Source organism: Moschus berezovskii, chromosome 9 (assembly GCF_049115385.1).
Source record: "Moschus berezovskii isolate FMDL1 chromosome 9, NW_MosBer_1.0, whole genome shotgun sequence".
Lineage (NCBI taxonomy): Eukaryota > Metazoa > Chordata > Mammalia > Artiodactyla > Moschidae > Moschus > Moschus berezovskii.
In genome coordinates this window covers 21630826-21656416 of record NC_142468.1, presented here as the reverse complement: position 1 = coordinate 21656416, position 25591 = coordinate 21630826, and the positions used below count along the sequence as shown (strand labels likewise).

General features: G+C 45.0%; 1 protein-coding gene across 6 annotated transcripts in view; it reads right to left on the bottom strand.

Annotated features, from left to right (window-relative positions):
• Positions 1-25591, bottom strand: part of SLC8A3 (solute carrier family 8 member A3) — a 169544-nt gene that overhangs the window by 8538 nt on the left and 135415 nt on the right. For 2 of the 6 annotated variants that reach the window (XM_088839498.1, XM_055436162.2), the window contains exons 3-4: positions 11497-11603; positions 3616-3633 (exon numbers count right to left, since the gene is read on the bottom strand). In XM_088839498.1, the coding sequence (XP_088695624.1) occupies positions 3616-3633; positions 11497-11603 (125 nt within the window). Of the gene's footprint in view, positions 1-3615; positions 3634-8342; positions 8447-11496; positions 11604-25591 lie in introns of those variants that run through there. The other 4 variants (XM_088839499.1, XM_088839500.1, XM_088839501.1 and 1 more) reach the window with 3 other exon arrangements.

Here is a 25591-nt window from a genome sequence, read left to right as displayed (position 1 = left end):
GACATTTGATGAGATATTGAAGAACTGGGAACAAAAGCCAAATCTCTTGACCTTTAACAATTTTGAACTGTTGGGCATGACTGGCATGACTACTTCATATAAAGGTTCCTGGGGGTCAGAAGCACATTTCAACCAAAGGGAATGCCCACTGGCTCACATTAACATCTGTCTCCAACATTCTTAGGACTATAACTTCTATAAGGGACAAAGAAGGATGTTTCCAGGAATATCTACATTTCGTGCTAGTAAATATCAGCCTCACAATGAGAAACTTGGACGACTTCCCCCAAAATGTCATAATGTCTAAATGAAAGAGCCCTAGGATTTCTAAGGAACCAGGCACATTTCTTCTGAAATACCAATACTTGTTCAAACACACACACAAAGAAAGTTCTTCCTTTCTTTCTGAGGCATTCCCGGTCGCCCCTCAGTATCTTGACTCATTTACAATCCTTTCTCATGTTGAACAGTTAGAAATTTTTTCCACTTCAGCTGGTGAGTCCATTTTAAGACCACTTCACCATGAAGACGTGTTTTCTGGATTAAAGTGAAACAGAGATTGAATCTTTTTGTTCCCCTTTGATTAGAAAATTGCTCTTGGCAGTCTGTTTCTTTCAGAGCTCGTTTAAACATCTTTCCATCCGAGTCCACATTCTTACATGAAATTAATTCTTTTATTTGGCTCTTTAATTGCTTTTATTCCACACAGTGAATCTCCCAGGGGAGTTTTCTAGTCCTTGAGTAATCTCAAGGACAAAATGGGTCAGAGGACAAGGTCTTCTTTTCTATCTTGGGAATTGGTGAAGCATGGTGAGGGGTGAGACTTGAGCTCTCGAGGTTGCAAAGAAAACAATTCACTGGAAAGATCGTAAACCAGGCAGAGGGTTATGTTTTATATAAGAATTTTTAAAGCTGTTTTGAATGAAGACTGGTAAGACAGTGTGCAGTGGATTCCTGGGCTGGCTGTTTTACTCAGTGCTTCTGGCGCCAAAGGCAGAAGGCAATCCCAAAATGTTGGGGAGCTGTCCGTGGTGCTGTCCTCCCGCTAGTGTTGGTGACCACTTTTGGAAACAGTTACTTCTCATGGATCAATGCCCTCCTGTACATTTCTAAGCATATACCCTCTTGCAGCCTGACTTCATTCAGTCCATATGAGCCTCTTATTAGATAATTCTGAAAATGAGTCTGGCTATGAACTCAGTGATCCTAGAAGCCAGACTGCAAGCCACTCTGAATAAAAGCCTTTGTAAAAACATATATTTAGACTCTTTAAAAGCATGGGCACTCTTTTCCTCTACTTGTGGACTTTGGGATCATATTACAATGCATATCCTAGTAGTGACAGTATTATTCCACTCCTCCCTCCCCATTTCCCCATGTCATACTTTACATGTGCCACAAGCACTTTATCCCAATATAATGAGCTCTCCAGTGACTTATAAATGTACCTGTCTAACCCCTTGTCTAGCTATCAATCTAGCACTGTATCCATCTGGCAGGATATTGATCTAGCTACTGACCTGTCCAACCCTGTGGTGACAGTCAGTTTTTCCATCTAGCTCTCTGCAGAAATCACTTTGACAAATAACCAATCCTCTATCTTTGGATCTCCCGCAGCCCCACAGAGGTACTCTATATATATCTGTTAATGATTGATTCACATGCCTTTAAATCAATTCTGATTTAGTATCTTGGTTTGGTAGTAATTCCTGCCTTACTTCTGTAATGATCATTTCTTTACATTCAAATTAAGTTAATTTCCTGAGAGGGTGAGAAGTCTCAAACCTTAAAGATCATAATTATTCTGATCACTTGTTTATGTAACCTCTCAGTTTTGAGTGTAGAAAATAAATGACAGGTGACCTTGATATTCAGACTGACTAAACAAATGCTTAGATCTAGGAAAAGGAGGGGGAACGGGGAAAAGAGAGAATGAACTTATTAATAGGATGGAAGATTAAACAAATATTGGAAGAGAGAAGAGCTTGCCAGGCCAGACTGGAATAGATTGCCATCAATGTTCTACAGGCATTCTCAGAAAGGAATGGGGCAGTGTAGTCAGTGTTCTAACTCCCAGGTCCCTGAGCTTAGAGGTATAGCTCAGATTGAACACATTTTCTCTCCATTTATCACGAGGCATTGTGAATCATGTTTGCTTGGCCACCTGGAAAAATCCAAACAAGGAGTTGAGATTTCCACTGAATTTAAAGTCTAACCAAGGGCTCCTAAATTGAAGGTTTACAGATTGAAAGATCTAGGAAATGACACCTTTTTCCCTATTTTAGCTTCTACTGGTATCTGTGCCAATGTGTTAAAAGTATAATGAAGCTTAAATTAAATCACAATCTCTGTTTTGAGCATATATATGTGTGGCTGGTAGTGGGTAGAGGCAAGAATTGGAACAAAAAAGCCCGAATGCCTTCTCATGCGAGAAGATGAGCTAAGTGGAGAAGGAACACCCAATGCTTTGACATTAAAACCTGGGAGAAGAGTAGAATATATGGGGTTGGAGGTAGTCATTATCTTATTGATATAAGAGGAAGCAAGAAACTAAGGAAGCTGAAGTAGTTTTTTCCATAAAGGGAAAATGTAGGGGTTTATCTACTTTTATTTTTTTCGGATTATGACTCCAAGGAGGTCAGCATCCTTACTATGTAATCGCCCCTTTCTCAAACTCAGTGTACAACCTATGGTGACTATCAGTGAATTCCGAAAGATGTTTTGCATCTCAAATGACCTTACAATTTTTATACGTTCAAAGAACTGATGAAATGCAAAATGCTATCTTAACATATATTGAGACACGTTGTACAGCGCACTTTGTCTGCACCAAGAGTTACCGTATTGCCCATATGCCGGCAACGCCTTCCTAACTGCTCACAAAGTTGGATATTGTCTATGATTTGATTACACAGATGCAAGCATATTTGGTACATTCCCTATGACAGGCTCTAGATTCTGTGTGAGACTATCCCCAATATAAATTCTCCCAAATTTCTATATCCAATCAAATAATTGCCCCCTCACCCCATAATATTCGAATTCTTCTTGTCGTTCATGGCACATGTGATTTCAAAGATCAATGACAAATGAACCAAAGTTCTAGAAATTTAGGTCTCTGCTGTGATGAGATGGAAGATCCTCAGGATCAATAAAATTCCAGATTCCTTAAAAACTACTTTTCATGTTCTCACAGCAACTCCTGATTATTTCTCCCCGAACCCCATCCAGATTGAAGTATTTCCTTTCCCATTCCATCACGATCCTATTAGGAGAGTCAGCTCTGACTCCCGTCCTCTCTTGCCCCACAACATGAGACGGTGGAGGAATTAAGACTCAGGGGAAGTGTCTGACCTCCCCCATTTCTTCAGTAGGCTTCAGTTCTCTTCCTGGTCTCAGAGAGGACCAACTATGCCTTCACCCACATCCACGGAAATGGTGCTCAAGGAATTGTCTACCTCCTCACAGTCACCTGCAGTAGGGAAATAAATCTCCTGGTCCTTAGGAGAACTTAAGCCCACAGCTCCTAGTAAATAAAGCAAAGGATATTGGTCTTAAAGTAAATAATGGCACTGGCAAGAAGCAGAAAAAGGGATGGGAGAAGACACCTCTTACCTGGCGATAACAGGAGCGCTGTTTGCAAACGGGTACCAAAGGGAAGAAAGAAAAGGAAAGAGCATTAAGGTCCCATCTTGAAAGTGTCCCCAGGTTTTGTGGCTGTGGTCGCACAAGGAAAGCAGTGAGCTTAGTAGGTGAGAGCACTGTGGCCGCATGCAAAAGGCAGCGATTGGAGCATGCACAGCCGCCGCAGCAAGAGGTGTGAGCTACTGGAGAGACCGCTGAGCACCAGGGCCTTGCAGCTGCAAGTTTTCCCCACAACTTCTCTGCAACCCTGAGGGCCATGGATAGAGGAATGAGGATGGGGGGACTAAGTAGGTGGAGCAGAGACAGAGTTGGCCATTCGTGATCTTCTAAGGGATCAGGTTATCACATCCATTCTGGAAAGGCGTGAGAATCCAGGTATCTTCAAACTGTATAGCTTGCAACCCTACCAGAGCTTTGAGTATCCCTAAAAGAATAACCTCATGAAAAGATAAATCCTGCAAAATGTTTTCCTTGAACAGTGTATCATTTTATAGAGAAAGGCTGGAGGTTGGAGGCCATGGACTCCTCCCATTTTGCATTGACTGTGCAAAGTCACTGTGAAGCCAACTGCAAAGTCATTGCAATGAGTAGATGTCCAGTAGAGGTTTGCCATTTTTGCCACCTATTTTGGCAATTGTATTTTTCACAGATCCTGTGGGGCTGCATCACTGAATGGTGTTTTGTTTCAGAAAGGACAGGCTAACTCAGAGTCTAGATATTCTGGACCAGAGAGACTGTCGAACCGAAAGCTACTGACAGATGGGAGATGACAAATGCAAGGTCCCTAAATGGTCTGGTAAGCTGAGTTAGATATACCCAACACAGGTCTTTCCTAGCCTCTGAGTTTTCACTTATGCTAAACTCTCCTAGATTTCAAGATAAAAGAAATTTGTGTAACATACCACATTTTCACTTTGATGGTATCTTAGTATAGCACTTCGCTCCCTGGTTCTTGTCAAATAAAAGCCTGGGAATATCCTGCTACTTACTCCTGGTGCAGCTGGCAACTGATGGGGATTGATGAAGAGTAAGTGAGGCAGCGGGCAGGGAAAGGTGTCTGTAAATTGTCTCTTCTAAAAATCTCTAAGAACACAACTCAGGTCTGTGATTCCATATTCACAGCCACTGAAAACACATATGGATACAGAATCTTTACGACACATAATCAGAATAGCAGTTGACTTTTCTGGTTTTTCCCAGACTTCTAAGGGGCAATGGATCAATGGATCTTCATGCTAGACTGAGATGAAAGATAGATAGCAAGACAGTCTGCTCATTCTACTCCTTCTGTGGATCTTCACCGAAGAGTCTCTCCTGGCCCCTAAGTTCTGGTGGAGAGTAGAAAAAAAAGAAAAGAAAGAGTCGAGACCCAAACAAATCAGTGTACCCAGGTAGACCAGAGAAAGGGCAGCTCATCCAGAAAAGTCCCTGCTGCTCTGGTTTTCACTGAGACATCCCTCCCAACACCAGGATCATCTCTAGCATAGTGAGAGGACTTTCAGTCAGCTGAACTGCACTGTTTCCTGGTCAAGTCTATGTGAATCTGAGACTTTCCATTTAACAGTTATGGATGGATCAGTGAGATCCAGGTAGACACACTGAGTGACAGGATACCTCCAGGGTGTTTTTCCTGCTGTGGCTGATGAGAGAAGCTGGAGCTGAACTTTTCCCTGCGTTGATCCCTCAGGGTCAGGTGATTGCTCAGACACCCCAGGGACAAGCAGGAAACAGCACATCTCTGAGCATTTGGAAGTATCTGAGCAACTTGTTAGGGGGAGCCCATGGATGTGGTAAAGGAAGGCACAAACAGGCTTCCGATGTCCAGGCCCAGGCCTGACAGCCTTGATCATACTGCTCAGAGTTGCTCTCAGTCGTCCACTGCTAAACTCCAATGCCTCCTCTACTCCTGGGCAAATGTGTTTCCTGTTCATCCCCTCTTATTCCCTCCCTCGGTTTGTCCGGAGGATTTAATCTCCCTTCTGAAATCTGTTTTGTTTGCCAAGAATAGAATCTCTTATTTCAAATACAGCATTTTACATTTTTTGTAATGCAATTGCCACTTTGACCATGCACCCACTATGCTATGCTCTTCTGGATGCCCAAGCCTCTCCCATGCTGCAATGATAATGAAAGGCTGAGTTGTTTTTCACTAGGAGAACAGCAGGGCATTCTGGACATCAGGATGGGGTTTCATTTGGTTCTGAGTCTAGACAATCAAGTTTTATGAACTCTCACCTTGTGGTCTAATGCCAAAATATGGGACGATCCGAAGAAACTGAAAATAAACCCTATAGATAATAGAAACTGATAGAAAATGGACACCTTTCCTATTGGCAACTTCCATCTTGGTCACTGGGAAAAGATCTAGGGGCATATCACACTGGTAGCTTGATGAAATCCTTGTCTTCTCTCCTATTGCTTCCCCCAGGATTGGACTCCATCAGGGCTCTGCTGACATCTCCTTGGACAGAGAATATATTGCAGTGAAAAGGGGTCCTCAAATGAAGGGTAGTCATAAGGCATTCGTGTTTGGTCAAGTCTCTTGAAGATCACAAGATTTATCTTAGGTCACTCTGTCCTGCTGTTGAATGGTCTTTATTGGGGAGGCAGAAAAGAAAGCCTTTTCACTGGTAGAATAAAGTCACGGATGGACTTGCAACTCGCTCTTCTTGTCTGGAGAAGACTGTCTTCTTTCTAGCCACCCTGTGTGATCCTTTGTCCAGCTTTCATTTGCACATAAGTAGCTAGGGACTGTGGAAATTGATGAGGCTAGTTGATAACAGCCTTAGGTGTCAGCTGCGTCCAACCAATCATGAAGATGTGCAGTAAACGCAGAAGGGAGTTGGGAATGAGGTAGGGCAGATATTGAGACAATTTCTGAGACTAGTCCAGGTGGCAGGAACACAATCTGGGAAGCAACGGAAAGTACTCTTTTCTTCCAGCACTCTTTGGGAATCAGGCACGTGGCAACATCTTATTAGGTGGCCAAGAAGAGAATGAATAATGGAAAGCAGAGAGGGCTTCTGCTTCTCCGACACCAGGTGCGACCAAACCAGTTTGGGCACAGAAACAGTCAGATCTGCAGAGAGTCAGAAGACAAGGGGAACTGAGCAATCATTCACGTCTCAGCAGAAGACCTGGGCATATGCCTTTGGGAATGGAGTGGCTGAATATCTTAGATCCATCCTTGAGTGAAAGGCTTCATGCTATTGTTTATCATGTGAAGCAGTGGCAGAAGCATCATCTTTTTTTGACAAACAAGCAGGTCTCACTGTTCTATCCTCCATGAGGCTCCCAGCAGCACATGTGTCCTGAAGGGGAGTCTAAATGACCCCCCGCTCTTGGCATTTCCCAAGAGCATTCTTACCCACATATACTTCTCCAACACTTTCAAAGGTGTAGCTTCCAATCGTTTTCTTCAAGGGAAGAAATCTTTCCTGACATCTACCTTGGTTGCAACATAATCAGTCCCTTAGGCAGGTATCCCAAGATGCAGGTCCTGAGGAAAGGAGGAGAGGAGGCCACGTCTCTGGTGTGGGATGAGGGTTATCTCAAGACTGGATGATATTCTCATTTGCAGACGCCAAGCCAAGGCTGCCTTCTGTGAACTGTCCAACATCTATTTCTCAAGGATCAACACCAACCACGCCACTGAGTCCCTCCTATTGGAAAACCCAAAAGGCCATACTCTGGGCCGGCCCAATGTCAGTCCTTTTCCAGGGCCTTCTGGCTGAGGTGATTTCCATACCTGGAGTTAATCACTTCACTTTTGCAGACTCAATTTTCTGCTTTCATGACTGCACTACCCTAAAGCAGTCGGAATAAAGTACCCCGCCTTGGGCTAGACAAGAGGTAGAACGAGATGGGGTGGGATGTCAAGGGAAGGATGAACAGCTCAGGGCTCCAGATTGCATGACTACCTTGGAAAACAGCTTTCCCTCAGAGAGTTCCCGGAAGTGCGACCTCTGACAACTGGTATACCTTTCCACGTTTTGCTCTACCCAACTGTGAAATAGCCAGATAAAACACTTACCTCCATGAAGGGCAAAGGGGCCCATGGGCCACTCTGCAAGTGAAAAACCTGCCAAGCACTCCACGGAGGTTGGGAGATGCAGCAGAAGGCTGTCAAAGCATCATTGCAACCCGGGATCCAGCCCCCATCCCAGACCCTCCCCCATTCAATCCAGGCTAGAAAGAGAGGAGGGGTAGGAGGGGAAGAAGGCAGGGAAGGGGCACAGGCATGCACCGCATGCGTTCCTTCTTTATCTTCTCCTCCCCATCCACCAAGGAGTCGGCACATTTACAGGCGACTTTGTGTGGGGTGGGAAATGGGGCGGTGGGAGAGGAAGTGCAGGGGGCATTGGTAATCAGATAACTGGAACACAAGGTGGAATTAACTTAGCAGGGTCATGAGGAGTTGAGGCTGCACTGTGCCCAGGAGGTGAAAAAGGAGGACGTGGAAATAAGCTAAGGCTAAGAAGGCAGAGATGATACCGAAACAGGGTGGGAGCGAGAATACAGGAGGGAACAGAATAAAAAAAGTCCACTGGTCAAAAGGAGGAAGGAAGAAAAAGAAAAAAGGGGGGAGGGGAGAAAAAATATAGTTGCTTTTTGTTCTTGTTGCTTTACAGCTTGTTTAAAATTTTTTTCTTTTTGTTTTGTTTGTTCGTTTTTTTTTTTTTTTAAGAATCTCACACCTGATATTCCACGTTCCATCCATTTCGGTTCACCAAGGACAATGAAGAAATTCTCTTGCCTTTCGTATTCCTCCTCATCTACTATTTTAACCCTTACGGTTTTCCTGTAGGGACAACAAGAGAGAAAGTGTCGACTGGGTCGGTAGGTTGGTTGGTCACCCAGAGCACAGCCTTTAAAATCATTCCCCATCACTCTTGGCACATGCAGCCCAGTCCCGCCATGGTGGCTTTTGACAGGACTTGGTGGATTATATTGTTCTTATGTCAAAAATGGTCTTAGCTTTTCTTATCTCCTTGGTCATAGTCCTTACGAGTGAGAGGGAAAGGGAGTCAGAAGGCAAGGGAAAGTGGGCAAAGGAAGGGGTCCATGAGGATGGGGGGGAATGGGAAGGAAGAAGGGGGTGATGGTGGGGAGGAGTCATTTTCGATCCTGCTGATGGTTAGTACGAAGTGAGTTGGGCAGCACATTCCGTTGGGCGTCACATGGTAACTGGCATTTCTTTGGGGAGTCGGTGAACTGCTGGCCTATGGGGGTGGCCCAGGGCTCTTCTACAACAGAGAATGTCAACAGTATCTAGCTAGGGGCTTGTTTCCCTTTATTATGTCTATACCCACTTCATATGTGAACCTCATAAAGAAAATCTTGAAAGTATTTTTGAGGCAGGGAAATCAGAGAGAAAGAGGAAGGAAGGAAGGCAGAATTCTATCATCTTCTTCATTCTTTTTACCTTGTGGGGCTTTAGTGGTGGGAAGTAAAATAAATATGTGTGAGGTGGGACTCCTTTAAGAGTTACAGCTGATGCATTCCTGAAAAGTGTGATGAAAATGACAGAAATCATCAATTCTAAATCATCTTGGGACCTCTATCACATGGGGGCAATGTGTCTCAAAGCTGGCTTCCTTAAATGCTGATTATTAGGCATCAGGGGGACACGGTGATGGAGGTTTCTGCTCATTTCTGGGTATCTCAACAAAGCATGTGCTTAGTCACTCAGTCATGTCCGACTCTTTGCAACCCCATGGGCTGTAGCCTGCCAGGCTCCTCTGTCCATAGGGATTCTCCACGCAAGAATGCTGGAGTGGGTTGCCATGCCCTCCTCCAGGGGATCTTCCCAACCTAGGGGTTGAACCCAGGTCTTTCGCATTGCAGGCGAATTCCTTACCATCTAAGCCACCAAGGAAGTCAAAGAATACTGTATTGAGTAGCCTATCTCTTCTCCAGGGGAATCTTCCTGACCCAGGGATTGAACTGGGGTCTCCCACATTGCAGGCAGATTCTTTACCAGCTGAGCTACCAGGGAAGCCCCAACAAAGTATGCTGCTGCTGCTGCTGCTGCTAAGTCACTTCAATCGTGTCCAACTCTGTGTGACCCCATAGATGGAAGCCCACCAGGCTCCCCCGTCCCTGGGATTCTCCAGGCAAGAACACTGGAGTGGGTTGCCATTTCCTTCTCCAATGTGTGAAAGTGAAAAGTGAAAGTGAAGTCGCTCAGTCGTGTTCGACCCTTAGCGACCCCACGGACTGCAGCCTACCAGGCTCCTCCATCCATGGGATTTTCTAGGCAAGAGTACTGGAGTGGCTTGCCATTGCCTTCTCCGCCAACAAAGCATATTATCTATTAAAACCAAGTCATACAGGAAAGCAAAGTTTCCAAGAAAATCCCTTCCTTTCACAGACTGGCCTGAGGCTGGTTCAGGTCCACTGTCATTGGAGAAGTTGCCACGTGGGCCTGGATATCTCTGTGTAGCTTCTCCTGGTCCTTCATGGACCACAGTGGTGTTAAGAAGTCCTAATAGTGAGCCCTAACTGTCATTTTCTGCTTTTTATTTTGTATTTTGTTTGTTTTGCCTGGGACCTAAACGCTCTTCAAAGGGTAAAATGTGCTAACAGACAATAGTGTAAAAAGTTTCATTAGAACCTCTGATGTTCCTGTTCCATTCTGAAGACAGGCTCGGCTTCATCATCTATACAGTGTTAGGCTGATCTAAGGAGCTTTGTTGGGCACAGGGCTTGCTGTGCATTTGTGGTGTGTGTGTGTGCTTGTGTGTGACCTTTTGAGCACTTTCTGGACATCTTTCCACAGCTTGCTCAGTGCACCAAAGACAAATATCACTGATTGTCAAGAGGCATTTTCTGGGACTCTCTCTCACCCTAGATGTGGTACCCTAGGGTTGTCTAGGGTGTGATCCCGGCCTGTTTATCCACTGCAGGGACTCTGCTGGGGGACGGGAAGGGGGTGCTTGCTCTGTGACCCTGGGCAAGGTCTGGAGGGACACAATTGATGGCTCTGCCCTCCTGCACAGTATGATCCATCCGAAAAAAGGATTTTCTGTCTTGTCTCTTGGAGGCTGGGGTCTATGGGGCCATTTAAGTCGAAGCAGAAGCTCCGCCCACTCTGAGAAGTCCTGTGACTTCTTGGGGGAGCCTCTCCTCAGGTCAGAATCCTCCCTCCCATCTTCTAACTGCCTTCATACAGAGATGCCCTTCACAGGGAAAGCAGAACATGACAGGCAGGCCTCTGATCTAGACCTAGAACTCAAGCCTGTACTTTCAGCTCAATCAAGGTCAGGGAGAGAAAAATACCCTTGCTCGCAGGGATATGGCAGTTAAGCGGCTCTCACCTAAGGCCTGCCTTGAGGAATGGATGAACCACAAATAGAACCCAAATCCAAATACATTGATCGTTCGTACCCAGGGACTATCAGCTTAGCCCTGAGAAGAGCTGCCCCGTGGACCTCGGCTAAGAGCTGGGCCAGTGTTCCAGGGCTGCCCTTCTGCCTGGAGCTGCTCTGTCTTTTCCTTCCTTGCATGCTAAACCACTCGGGAGAAGCAGAGAGGCTTGTATATGATACTCTCAGGGCTGTGGCTGGTGCGCTCTCTCAAATTTTTCCCCATATCCATTTCTTCATCCCACAAAAGTTACCACTGGCTCTTGAGCATCCCTCTTATGATACCATGTGACAGGCTGGCAGGTGTTAGGACAGAGCTGGGTGCAGAGAGAGGAGAGGGAGAGAGGAAAAGAGCGGACAAAAAGGAGACGGGGACTGAACAGAGAGGCAGGAAGGGAAGGAGAGGGCGACAAATAGGTAGGAGAAAGGAGAACACAGAAGAGAGGAGAGTGTTAACGTTAGTGTGGAGGACAGGGTACTACACCTTTCTGAAAACTCATATCCACCATGCGGGGGCCCATCATCTCAATGAAGTAATTCTTGTTTTTCTCATACGCCTCACCATCAATTACCTTGATGTGAACTGTTTTGCTGTGGATGGAAAAATAAGGATCATAAGCAAGGAGGAGACTGGGGGGCTAGCCAGCCAGAGAAGAAACGGGAGGAGAAAGAAACAGGGAAAAGATCCAGAAAGGTCAAAAATCTACCCCAACACCATAGGAGAACAGAGGACAGTGGTCGCCCCAGGCCGCCTTCCAGCCCCACTGGACTCCTCCCAGGCTTTGAGTGGCTTCATGGCATTATTAGACTGGAAGACACTCAGGCTTTGCAGTTAAACAATCTAGGTTCTAATCCTGTATACGCTATGTGACCTTGGACGAATAATTACACTGCTACACAAACAGGCCGAATAACACTAACATCATCCCAGGGCAAACGTGAGAGCTGTGAAATATACATATAAAGGCTCAGACATTTAGGTTCTTCTAAAGCATTTCCTTCCTTATTCTGTCTTGCTTTTAGAGCAAGAGAGAGTTTAAAAAAAATTTTTTTTTTCTTTTGAAATCAGCTGATACTGACTTGAAAGGTTTGTTTTATAGAAAGGGCAGTGTGTGGGGGGTGTTGCTGGCCCGTGGGAGTTTTGCCTGGAACCCATCCCTTTCTCTGTGCTTATGACTATCACAGGGAAGCCTGGAGGCCGTTTGGCTCAAGTCACACCTTCTGGTAATTCACAGCAGTCGTCAAACACTACCGATCAGATCTGCAAATACGCTTCTGTTGTCAGAGGAACACATTGACTGGATCACAGGAACTCTGACTCTCTGAATTACGATTAATTCATAAATCCTACAGCGATTAATTCATAAATCCTACAGCGATCTTGCGATGAGCACCATTAAGTTGTTTTTTGTGCTAAAAGGAGTTGTTCTGTTAAACATCGAAAAACAGAAACCAATTTCAGGAACCCTGTTTTGCATATTTCCTTACTTTAAAAAATACATATTACCAGGAGCTTCAAAGACAGAGGAGGTCCTGAGCCTCTCCCAGGCTTTGCTTGATGAGGGGGATGTTTCCGGATCAGACCCCAGATAGGGGGAGAGACATTGCGGGATGAGGGTGGGCATGGAGCTGAGTCTCCCCTCAATGGTGGGAGAGAAGGGGCTACATGGGAGCCCTGCTCAGCTGCCCCAGGGCATTGCCCTTTCCCACCCGGGTGCCCTGAAGCCTGCCCTTTGTAGAGGAGACGGAGGCCTTCAGCTTCACCCTTTATTATTTAGCATAAAGTAGGAACATGGCTACGTTGTGACTCGGAACAACCTCTCTTCTCTCCTGTGCTTTCCCAAGTCACTGTTAGAACTCTGGATGTCTATAGAACTTCCACCGGTCACACTGTCGATCTTGTAGAACCAGATGTCGGTCCATTGCTCCTGAAGTGAATGTAATAGCAGTTACTAACGCACCCAGCCCCTGCCACCCCACTGCTTCAAAAGCAGGCTCCAAACCCTCATCACTTGTCACACCCAGCCCAGTCACAGAATAACCTGGCTGGTCACCAGAGAGTGCAGGAGTCAGTCATTGGGGTCACTAAAAGGCCACAATACTTTGGCCTTCTCTCTTCCAGGGCAATGGGTTTGTATCAAAGATGGTGACCTGGGGTCAAACCCCGCCCCACCTCTCAGTTAGCTGGCTGACCTCAGGCGACTTGCTAGAGCACGCCAAGTCTCATTTGTAAAGTGGAATACTAATACCTCTTCACAGCGCTCTTAACTGAGATAACGCATGCAAAGCACTTGGCAGGTTGTGCATTCCCTAGTAAATGCTTAATAAATGGCCACTATCATTACTAAGAGTAATATAACCCCAGTTTGGTACATCGAGAGTAATATGTAAAGAAATCTCATCTCCAGTTATTGAATCAGAGGATGAAAGGGAAGTCAAGAAATAGAGCTGCTGACCCAAGAGGTAGCACAGGCTGGAAATAGAAGTCAGGTCAAGAAGGAATTGGACAGAACAGGATCATAACTGCCAGATGGGCTCTTAGAAGGGCTTGGAACGTTAAAGGTAGTAGCATGGAGAGCGACTCTCATATTCTCCCCCAATCTGGCTTTCTGTCCCTGCCAGTGACAAGTTGTGGGCTGGACAGACCACACCTCAGGAACACCACCTGCCTTGTGCTTGTTTAATTTTCAGTGAATGGATAAACAAAATGAGAGAAGCCACTGAAAACTTAGTTGAAGACAGAGAAATGAGGCCAGACAACAAGTAGTGGCAAAAGAAATTTGGCTGAGCGAGGAGGAACCTCTAGTTGGAAGGTGTCACGGGGAAGGAGGCAGGATGTAAGACCCCCTCCCTGAGACTGTTTGTGGCGAAGGCACCACATCTGCTTGGGCTTAAGACATTACCTGGTCTGGAGAAAACTGAGAAAGTTCTCAGTTCTGCTCAAGCCACAAATGAGGCCACAAGAACATTTACCTTTATTAAGGGTCACCAGCCGGGTCTTGTGTTCTCTTTCTAAACTTGTTCTCCATTTCAGTCAATGGAACCATCATCTATTGAAATCCAGAATCGCCTGATTCCTTCCCTTCCCCTCATTCCTCCCCACTGACAGCCCCTGCCCAATGCCCACCTCTGACTCTAAAACATTTAATTTATCACCATCTTCCCTCTGCTATCAGGACCTAGATCAAAACAACATTACCTGTCCCCTGGGACTTTGCAATAACTTCCTAAGAGGTTTTCCTGCTCCTGACTTTGCCATCCTCCTTCAATTCCTTCCCTGCATGACAACAGGGTTATCTAGTAAAAATAAAATCCAGGTCTTATCGTGCCTCCTTAATTGGAATAAATACAAAATTTTTACTACAGCCTATAGGGTCTTGTATAATCCAACTTCATTCATAATGTTTTCCCTCTGCTCATGAATTCCAAACAGGCTGGTCTTCCTCTTCTTTAAATCATTGCCCACTTAGGGCGTCATCCTTGCTGTTCCCAGCGCCTGCCTCTGAGCTTATCCTTGTCCTTTTGATGCCACATAAACATTCCTTCCTCGGAGGCCATATTACCTCCTTGGGTCTCTTTCCTCCCCACCATGCCCACCCCTCCACCCTGGGTCACTTTCTATCATGTTCCATCAAGTTACTTACTATACCCATTCCCTTCAGTACACCGATCACAGCCCGAAGTTAGCTTGTTAGGTTATTAACTTAGTCTATCTGTCCGTGTTAGAGTGTAAGCTGCCTGAGGACAGGGAGCCTGTCCTTCTTATTTGTCACTGCAGTCCTAGTGTCTGGTGTAGAGGAGGCCCTTCGTCACGTCTTCCCGACATGGCTAATGGCAAAATTCTAACACATTACAAAATCATGAAATTAATCTGAAATTCATGCAACTAATCTGAATTTCATGAAATTCATCATGAACCTGAGATTTCATGAAATGAATCTACTCTGCCTTTTTACAGTGAAAATATAACTCATTAGGAACAAAAAATATATTGAAGGCTACTTTGATGAAATGCCTAAGCATTCTTAGTGGGACAAAGAGGCTGCTGCTGCTACTGCTGCTAAGTCGCTTCAGTCATGTCCGACTCTGTGCAACCGCATAGACTGCAGCCCACCAGGCTCCCCTGTCCCTGGGATTCTCCAGGCAAGAATACTGGAGTGGGTTGCCATTTCCTTCTCCAATGCATGAAAGTGAAAAGAGAAAGTGAAGTCACTCAGTTGTTTCCGACTCTTAGCGACCCCATGGTCTGCAGCCTACCAGGCTCCTCCATCCATGAGATTTTCCAGACAAGAGTACTGGAGTGGGGTGCCATTGCCTTCTCCCACAAAGAGGCTAGAAGCCCACATGTCATTGAACTACACCCTCAGCAAATTTCACCTATGCTATCTGTCCAGTCTATGGGACATGATGTTATTCTTTCCAACAACAAGCCAGGACCTAACCCTAAGCCAGGGTTTAGGCTAGGGCTTTTGAACCCTACCTCTCTCCTATTCCCAATTCCTCCTTCTGCCCAGTTCATGCACGCATGCTCAGTCTCACTTCTCGTCCAGCTATTTGCGACACCATAGACCGTAGCCTGTCAGGCCCCTCCGTCCATGGAATTATCCAGGCAAGAATACTGGAGTGGGCTGCCAGTCTCTTCTCCAGGGGACCTTCCCTTCCGCTCAGTGGCAGATACTAAATGGTCATGGGGTCAGATTATCCTGAGCAGCTGTTCCTAAAAGTCAGTCATGCTTTCAGAGACGGTAAGTCTGCACCTGCCTTTCCTCTGAGCCTCCTGGAGAGGGAGGTGCCAAAGCAGGCAGCATTCCCAGCTAAGACCGATTATGCTGTTTGATAAGATGCCCCCAGGACCTCGCCCACCAGCAACCGGGAAAGGATTAGGAAACATATTTCTGGGCTGCCTAGCTGACCTTCTCAGAACATTCTTTTGTATGAGGAAACCCAATTCAAAATCAGGACCTTGTCAATCTCACTTTACACAAGGAAGGAATCTAATATAACATGTACATTTCATCTCATTCAGTGCCATAAGAACTTTCTCACTTCATCCTTACTTCAGCCGTGTAACATAGGTGATATTGCTTCCACTCTAAAGATGAGCAAACAGATGCCCAAAGAGGTTAAGTAACTTGCCCAGAGTCATCCAGGTGGGAAACAGCAGAGCTGAGGTTTTAGCATATGTCCCTTATTACTCCTGTAGCTTATTTTGTACAAGCAGGTGGGTAAACTCTGGGTGCCATTCCCAAGCTATGGCCACAGTAAAAAAGCACAGAATTCTCCCATTTAAATTCAGGCAGCATAGGCAGGTAATAAAGGGATCTGACTCTGCTTTGCAATGTGAGTAGGTGGCTTCTTAACCCTTTGGCCCTCCCTTGCTGGAAATAATCTCTAAAGAATCCCTGACTTGGTGACCTCTTCCCTCCTGATTCCCACTAAATGACTCTTCACCACATCAAGAAGGGTTCCTTTTCATCATCTCTAAATTTATCCTGGCCGCTCCAGGCCAGCTAACACTCACAAAGCTTCCTTGACCCAGGGCCATAGGACAGAGCTGTTAGCCTTTCTGTGGGAGCTTTCAGAACCCTCACGTCTGTGCTGTTTCTTTTAGTCCTTTTTATCTCTCAAGTTGGTGCCAGCAGCCCCCATCTCTCCCTCTGCTAGGTTTCTGGCTCTGAATCAGGGCAGAAAAGCCCCTCCCACCTCCAACACAGCCTGACAGCCCAACAGTGACATTCCCCTAACCGCACCAAGGTCTGGGGGAAAAGCTTCTCATCTCATGAGAAGGCTTAAGATGCTCTCATTGGTTTTCTCTTGAAAATCAATGTGTCATAGGGTCCCCAAAAATAGCGCTTCTCAAAATTTGGTGTGCATGTTTTCCCTGGGAATCTTGTTAAAATGCAGATTGTGAGTAGGCAGGTCTGGGGTGGGGCCTGAGATTCTGCATTTCTAACAAGTAACCTGGGTATTTGGACGCTGCTTGTCCAGTCCCCAAGACTTTTGGGGGAAGTCTCTCTGAATTTACTAAAAACTCAGGGAAAAGGACGTAGCTGCTCAAGAACTAGTGCCAGTCAGGGAGGTGGAGCTGAAATCGAAGTCTAGCATTTCAGCAAAGGCTGGAGTTGGGTCCATTCTGACACTACTATTTTTTTTTTTTTATTTCTTAAATTTGCTTTTCAGCCATACCACGTGGGATGTGGGATAGCTCCTGACCAGGGATTGAACCTGTGCCCCCTGCAATGGAAGTGCAGATTCTTAACCACTGGACTGTCAGGAAAGTCCCTTGACACTACATTTTGAGAGGCAAATTGGAGTGTACCCTGAACAGGGTGACTTAGTTGATGAAGACATCATGTTTCAAATTAATTTAATAGTGCTTACTTATGCCAGGTACTGTTCTCTTTTGGCACTTCATTAGAATTATATATTAGATAGAATTATTAGAATTCTAGAATTATATATTAGATTATAGAATTATTATATTAGATAATTCAATCTTCACAACAAACCCATGAGGTAGGTACATGCCAGGCAAGGTACACATATCATCTCATTTAGTTAGTCTTCACCATAACCCATGTAGGTATGTACTATTTTTATTGCCATTCTATAGATGAGGAACTAGAGGCCCAGGCAAGTTAAGAGACTTGCCTAAGGTCACAGTTAAATGAGTGGCAGAGCTGGGATTTGAACTCAAACAGTGTGGCTCTAAAGACTGACCTTCTAATCAGGATTGGATATGTGGATCCAGAGGAGAGGTGTTTGCTTGGGGAGGAGATGGCACCCGCTTCAAATGGTCCTGGGGCCGTCACAAGTGGTGTGTCCAAAGGACCAAGGCCATGGCCAGGAGGCAGACTTCAACTCTACCATATACCATTACATCAATGAGATCAACTGATTTAAAAGGGAGTGATCACCCCATTTCTGGTGGTATTCAAAAGTTGGATGATGACCATGCATGAAAAGGTTTGTGTAAAGGATTCTACATGCCACAGGAGGTCAAAGAGATGATCTCTAAAGAAAGATCAACACTCAGTGGTGTGCTGGTAAACCTGTTCATTGGGAAAAAAAAAACAACCTTGATTTGAGGTGATGTCTTCCATGGTGTAAATACTCCCACTATAGTAAATTTTAGGGTACTAGTAGCTTGAACAACCAGCTTGCAAAAAGCTTGCACACATAACAATCAGCTCTTGTGAACTGGTAAGAGCCAGTTCCAACAGACCACTGACAGTTTCAGATTCTACCAGCATGTTCCAGAGTGGTTATGATGAGAAAAGGTAGTTCTGATCGATTTACAAATTATTTTACTACTTGCAAGTCTTTGCTTAAAACGGGCAGCTATCTGAAAGAGCTTATTCACATAAGCCTTTGGGGAGAAAACGCTCAGGGATTTGGTTTTTAAAATAAATGTGGGTGGTGACAAGACCGTGGTAGCCTGAATTTCTAAAATGCCCCATCTGACGTGGAGCCACTGCTGATGGCTGTGGACTGAACCCTCGGTTCCACTCGAGTGATGGTCTTTGTTGTGGTTTGACTTTGTTTTGAGGAAAATATTCTGGAGTAAATTTTAGTCTACTGTAGCTAATTTGTTTTAGAGGAATTTTATATAAAAGAAAAGGATCATTCTGAACTGTGCAATGACCCCTTATACATTTTCTGAGAACAAAAATGATCAGCTATGTGAAAAGATTTTTCAATGAGGATGCCAGCATTTTCTGAAAAACCAGAACTTATTAGATGAAAGCAGTTATTGAATCTTTCAAATATACTTGATCATGCACAAACCATAAGCATTTCTCTCTTAAACTGGAAATAAATCTTTATTTGTTAGAAACAATGTAGCCAAAATATGTGAATCTGAAGAATTTTTTTGCCAGTACTTAATGGCAAATATACAAACCAAAGCTGGTAAAAATGTAAAATAGCATGAACAAAATTTGCATTATACCAGATTTGAACATCTAGTAAGATTCACATTTATACTAAGTTTTCAGCATTGTGTTCTTCTGCATTCTTCTTTTTTTTGCTTTTACTAAAGGTTTAAAACAAACAAACAAGTCCCATCTTAGCACAACATGTATATCAATTCAGTTCAGTTCAGTTCAGTCGCTTAGTCGTGTCCGACTCTTTGCGACCCCATGCATCACAGCACGCCAGGCCTCCCTGTCCATCACCAACTCCCGGAGTTCACTCAAACTCATGTCCATCGAGTCGGTGATGCCATCCAGCCATCTCATTCTTTGCCGCCCCTGTCTCCTCCTACCCTCAATCCCTCCCAGCATCAGACTCTTTTCCAGTGAGTCAATTCGTCACATGAGGTGGCCAAAGTATTGGAGTTTCAGCTTCAGCATAAGTCCTTCCAATGAACACCCAGGATTGATCTCCTTTAGAATAGACTGGTTGGATCTCCTTGCAGTCCAAGGGACTCTCAAGAGTCTTCTCCAACACTACAGTTCAAAAGCATCAATTCTTTGGCGATCAGCTTTCTTCACAGTCCAACTCTCACATCCATACATGACCACAGGAAAAACCATAGCCTTGACTAGATGGACCTTGGTTGGCAAAGTAATGTCTCTGCTTTTTAATATGCTATCTAGGCTGGTCATAACTTTCCTTCCAAGGAGCAAGCGTCTTTTAATTTCCTGGCTGCAATCAGCATCTGCAGTGATTTTGGAGCCCCCAAAAATAAAGTCTGACACTGTTTCCACTGTTTCCCCCTCTATTTCCCATGAAGTGATGGGACCAGATGCCATGATCTTCATTTTCTGAATGTTGAGCTTCAAGCCAACATTTTCACTCTCCTCTTTCACTTTCATCAAGAGGCCTTTGAGTTCCTCTTCACTTTCTGCCATAAGGGTGGTGTCATCTGCATATCTGAGGTTATTGATATTTCTCCCGGCAATCTTGATTTCAGCTTGTGCTTCTTCCAGCCCAGCGTTCCTCATGATGTACTCTGCATATAAGTTAAATAAGCAGGGTGACAATATACAACCTTGACGTACTCCTTTTCCTATTTGGAACCAGTCTGTTGTTCCAGGTCCAGTTCTAACTGTTGCTTCCTGACCTGCATACAGGTTCTCAAGAGGCAGGTCAGGTGGTCTGGTATTCCCATCTCTTTCAGAATTTTCCACAGTTTATTGTGATCCACACATTCAAAGGCTTTGGCATAGTCAATGAAGCAGAAATAGATGTTTTTCTGGAACTCTCTTACAATGTCCCCTCAACAATGTTCTACTCTAATTCCTGGAGCCTGTGAATATGACATCACTCCCTCATGATGTTATGTGATATGTTATGTTACCTTAATATAGGGGGATTATCCAGGTGGGCCTGACCTAATCACCAGAGTCCTTAGAAGAAAAAGGAAGCCAGAGGAATTCATGCATGAATCCCTTCGAAGCATAAGAAGGATACAACATGCTGTTTAATGATGGAGGGCATCCCATGAGCAGAAAAGCAGGCAGCCTCAAGAAGCAGAGCAGTCTCTGGACGACAGACAGTAAGGAAGGGGGTCCCCAGACCTACAGCCACAAGACATTGGATTCTGCCAACTTCCAGAATGAGGCTGGAGGCAGACACTTCCCCAGAGTTTTCCAGACAAGAGACCAGCCACCCACACATTGATTTCAGCCTCAGGAGACCCTGAGCAGAGAACTTAGCCTTGCCATGCCTGGACTTCTGAGCTATGGAATTGTGATTTAGGTATTGTGTTACATCTCTAAGTTAATGACACATTGTTTCATAGCAACTAATATGAAAGGCTTTTTAAAATTTTATGAAGTCAGGAACTGAGCCAGATGATCTCTTGGAACTGTCTTGCAGTGTCTGTTTTGTAATCAAACTACTTTGTTCTGATGTCGAGTCACTGCTAGGCTCCACAGAGCCTTTATGCACAACTGAGAAAAGATACAGCCTTGGAGATACACAGCTTGGCAAGAAGAAAGCTCCTTCCTCCAGCTTCCAGAGCTGTCAGACAGCTGAACTTGGTGTGGAGAGTGCTGGTTGAGTGTTGAGTCTCCACTCAAGGGTCTTTATGCAGTGCACAACCTGTACAACTATACACGGCAGCCGCGCCTGGCAGACTCTTGCCTGATTGACGGTTCCACACACATGCTTGAACCAACAAGAATATGGGACAGGTGAAGGCAGAGACGTGGATTTCACTGAATAACTTTCTGCAGCCTGGGGAGTGGCCAGATAGGTGGGAGGATGAGCAGACAGGGAGGCACAGAGTGGGAGGGAAAGATGTGTGGGTGTGTAAGGAGGAGCATGCACAGGATTTCTGCTGCTTTGGCATCTGTGTTGGACCCTCCGAGCCTGCTGCTGTGTGCAGCTTTTACATACTTATGACTAGTTGGGCTGATCAGAGAAAACCTATAAGTATGGGTGGCTTCCCCTAGGCAAAATGTAGAAACGTTCTATCTCCACTGACAATTAAGACTTGACTGCTGGGCAAGTTGATGGGCGCACACCCACGTTTGAAGACTTCATGTGTATCCTGTCCATTTGGGACTGTCTGGGCTCATTGCTGGGCACCATAACTCATGACCAATTCCTTCCCTTTCCTTATCCCCTGCTTTCTCCATACCTGAAGAACTTCTTACCTGGGGCTACAGGGAAAAGGACATCTGAAATGACTGCATGACTTGGAACTTAGTGCTTTAGGGTATGTTTAGAGCCAGAATAGTGCCCAAAGTCCCAGTAGGGCCGGCCACTCATTCTGTTCCCCATGGGTCAGGACAAAGTGAGAAAATGTTTTAAAAATATGGTCTTCTAAATAAGCACCCTTTCTTTTTTTTCCCTTTGTGTTTTCTCTTTATTATAACTCAAGTAAAATAGTCTCAAAGATTCAAATGGTACAAAAGCATACAGAGCAAAACATGGAGCTTCCTCTTTTCTTCCCCCACCCTTTTCATTTCTCGCTCCTCAGTCAGCAGTCCGTCTGCATTTCTGGTAGACACCCTTTCTTTGGAAGGCTGTCATGCCTCACAGGGCAGCCCTACAGGGTAGAAAAGATTATAGATTTTTATGTCTATATCTTTTCATAGAGGATATAGACTGGATCCTTCATTCCAGGAATTAGATGTTCTCTGTAATATCCATCCCTCCACACACTCATCCTTCCATCCACCCACACATCAATATGACCACATATAGATCAAAAGCATGTTCCTACCCTCATGAAGCTCACAGTCTGGTGGTGTGAACATGTACAGAAAGTACCCTTTTTCCCCTGACCAATGCTTTTATGGCATTTCCATGGCAAAGCAGGCAATATTAAGCTCTAGGAGACACTTCTCAGTGGAGGCATCAGATGGCATTCCCCAAGCAGTGCAAATCTGTCTTGCTTTGAGCGTACCACAAACGTCAAGGAGGCTCCTAAGCTTCACTATGTCTCATGTCCACCATGCAAAGATAAAAGTCTATGTGTGTGCATGCTCACACACACGCGGAAAAGAGCTCCTCCACTGTCTAGCTGCAATGTCTCTGCTGGAAGAAGAGTGCTCTCCAAGCCACAATAGAGATTTCTCCCCCTCTGCTGCGCTATGGTAGGGAGTATTTCACGTTCCTGGTAGGGAGTGTGTGTTTCACGTTCCTGGCTGTGTGGCTGTGTGTGTGTGTGCATGCTGTGTGTGCGCGCAGGTGTGCTATGATGGGGTGGGGAAGGGTTAGGTATAACCCACTGTACACTGGAGGGAGAATCTGGCCTTCTTGAAAGAAGTCTCTGCATTAGTCTTAGTTATGCACAAAGGGAAATTCAGTTTCCAATCCTGACAGGTCTCACGTGTGGGTCTCAGTTCCATATGTGACTCAGTTATTTACAGCCCTCATTGGGTCCCACGTGTGCCCTGCCTCACCCTAAGAAAGTAGAATGGAGAGGAGGACAACTCACAGCTTCAATTCTCTTCCTCTTTTAAGTCAACAGGAGAAGGTTAAAAAAAAAAAAAAGAAAACCATCAATGATCTGGGAATAAACCATTTCTGTGCTTTGAAATTGATAAATCTCTTTCTTGGAAAGGCAGTGTGAATAATCTATAAAATCATTTTATTTAACAGTGTGTCTCCTCCAGCTCCAAAGAGAACAAGTGACTGATTCATAGCTTTGGAGACGCTGGGTCTTTCTGTCTTATTTTCTCTCTCTGCAGGGGATCTCATTTTTTTCAGGACGATTTTGATCCAAGCGGAAAGGAAGGATGTTCGTACTGTACAGATGTGAAAATTCAGGTCCAAGGAAAACCTTCTAATAGTTAGGAAGAGAGAGGACTCTCCCCTCAGGACCTGAGTTAAACACAGTCAAAGCTTCACTTTCCACCTCACATCCCTGTCCACTGCAGCACTTAAAAAGCCCATCCTTCTGGTGGATAATTTTCAGAGATCCCGGTGAAGAGCAAGTTCAGGAAAGATTACTGTCCCAGGTCTGGGCAGAGAAACTCCTTCAATTAGGGACTTAACAAAATGAAAGGTGAGCTGCTGGTCCTATTGGAGTTTTCTTGACTGGTTTAATCCAGAACTAAACTAAGGCTGAGCTGCAGCATTCCATCCATTCATGTAGATGTCCATGGGACTGCAGGCCCTGGGGGTTCTGTGATGCAGTCGCCCTGGATGAGAGGAGAGCATCCAGGTTACGCGTGTCAACCGTTGTGTCCATTTTGGGTGAATTGTGCTTTCCAAAGGGGTTGTCAGAAATTTCTGCCTATGAGACTTTTCTTTTCTAAAGACTAACTGACTTTATTTTATTTTGGCCTTGCAGCATGCAGAATCTTAGCTTCCAGATCAGGGATCGAACCCATGCTCCCTGAAGTGGAGTGCAGAGTCCTAACTACTGGATCCCCAGGGAATTCCCTGCCTTTGAGATTTCTAGATGACTTGTTTTCCAGTTCAGGGTTCTTCCCTTCTTCTACCAGCCAAACAGAAAATTCTTGTCTTGCACCACACAGAGATAAACTGGAGCTCAGACTGTCAAAGGGTTGGAGTGGGTAGTGTTGAATCCTGGCCCCTGCTGGGCATAGGAGTGCTAAGTGCTGTACCCTCTGCTTCAATGTCAAGCCCTAGCCTCCAGATACTTGGTGATCTCGGCAGGAAGTCAGGAGACCAGTTTCTTGGGCAATAGAGTCTAAAATCTGCAGCTGAGATTTTCACAGGGTGAGGAGAATGGACATCCTATTTGCTCTGTGATAAAGGTCTGCAGTTATGCTCATGGTCAATGGAAGAGGTTGTTACAGAATAGAGTAACAGGTCCATGGCCAGGACCAGGGTGAGGCAAGCAAGCGAAAGGTAGAAAACTTAAGGGTCCACCAGGCAACTCAGTGATCAAGATAAGTAATATTTTAATGTAACATTAAAAAAAAGAATTAAGTTAAAAAATTCATGCTGCTGCTGCTAACCAAATTTTTAAATAAAGACAGGAGCCACCCTGCATGTGTATGACTCACTTCACCCTCATCCTAACCCACTCCAGGTGTCATTTGGTGACTTGTGTTAAGAGAGATGATGTTAGCCTTGGAAGCAAAAGATAGAAGTTTGTATTCAGCTGTTGCTTCTCATTCAATGCCTTCTCCTAAGGCTCTCACCCTCTCTGAGCTTAAATGAGAGAACAGGAGCCTTTCTCTCTCTCTCTCAGGATTTTTGTGGATATTGATATACGCCAAAAAGCACAACTCTTGCTTTTGGAAATGACAGGTTTCAGTCAAGCACATCTGTGTGTGTGTGTGTGTGTGTATGTGTATGTAATGTGTTGGGCTCCTATGTCACCCTCCAAAACTAACCCCTTAGGCCGCTCAGGAAGGCTCCCAGCCTTCTCAGCCTTTCAGAGTCCATCCCTTCATCACTGCTGCCCACCTCACCTGTCCTCAGGCACCAGGATAAGTCCCCGCCCACTTAAGACAGGCCTGATCTCCACTTGGAACTTCCTAATTTTAGACAAAAGGGAGAAGATTGGGGAGGGCAGAATGTCCTCTCTGAAGGCACTGCCTTTGAACTGTCCTCTGTACGGTGGCAGCCAGTTTTTTGTGGCCCTTGCCCTTATCAGGGATGGCCCAGCTCTCCTCAGTGGTACACACTCTGCTGAAACCACTGTCACTTCCGGCCAGGACCCTTGTGATAGCCACTTAAGTCAACCAGGTCCCTACTTCCATCCTTTTTGCCGAATTAAGAGTCCATTCTCTTCTCAACAGCAAGGGGGCTTTAAAAAATTCTTCATGAAAATTATAATGTGCTACTCCCGTACTTAAAACCCTCAGTGGGTTCCCAGTGCACTGAGAATAAAATTAAACTGCCTATGATTCATGTCGATGTATGGCAAAAACAATCACAATATTGTAAAGTAATTATCCTCCAATTAAAATAAGCACATAAATTTAAAAACAACAACACCAACCAAAAAAAAAAAAAAAAAAAACCCTGCATAATCAAGCCCAGAAGTTCTGAAACTTCAGCATGTTCAGAATCATTAAAAGGGCTTGATGAAACACTCAACGCTAGGCCCCATCCCCATTGTTTCCAATTCTAGAGGTCTGGGTAGGGCCTGAGAATTTGCATTTCAGACAAGTTTCCATGGACACTGATGCTACAGACTC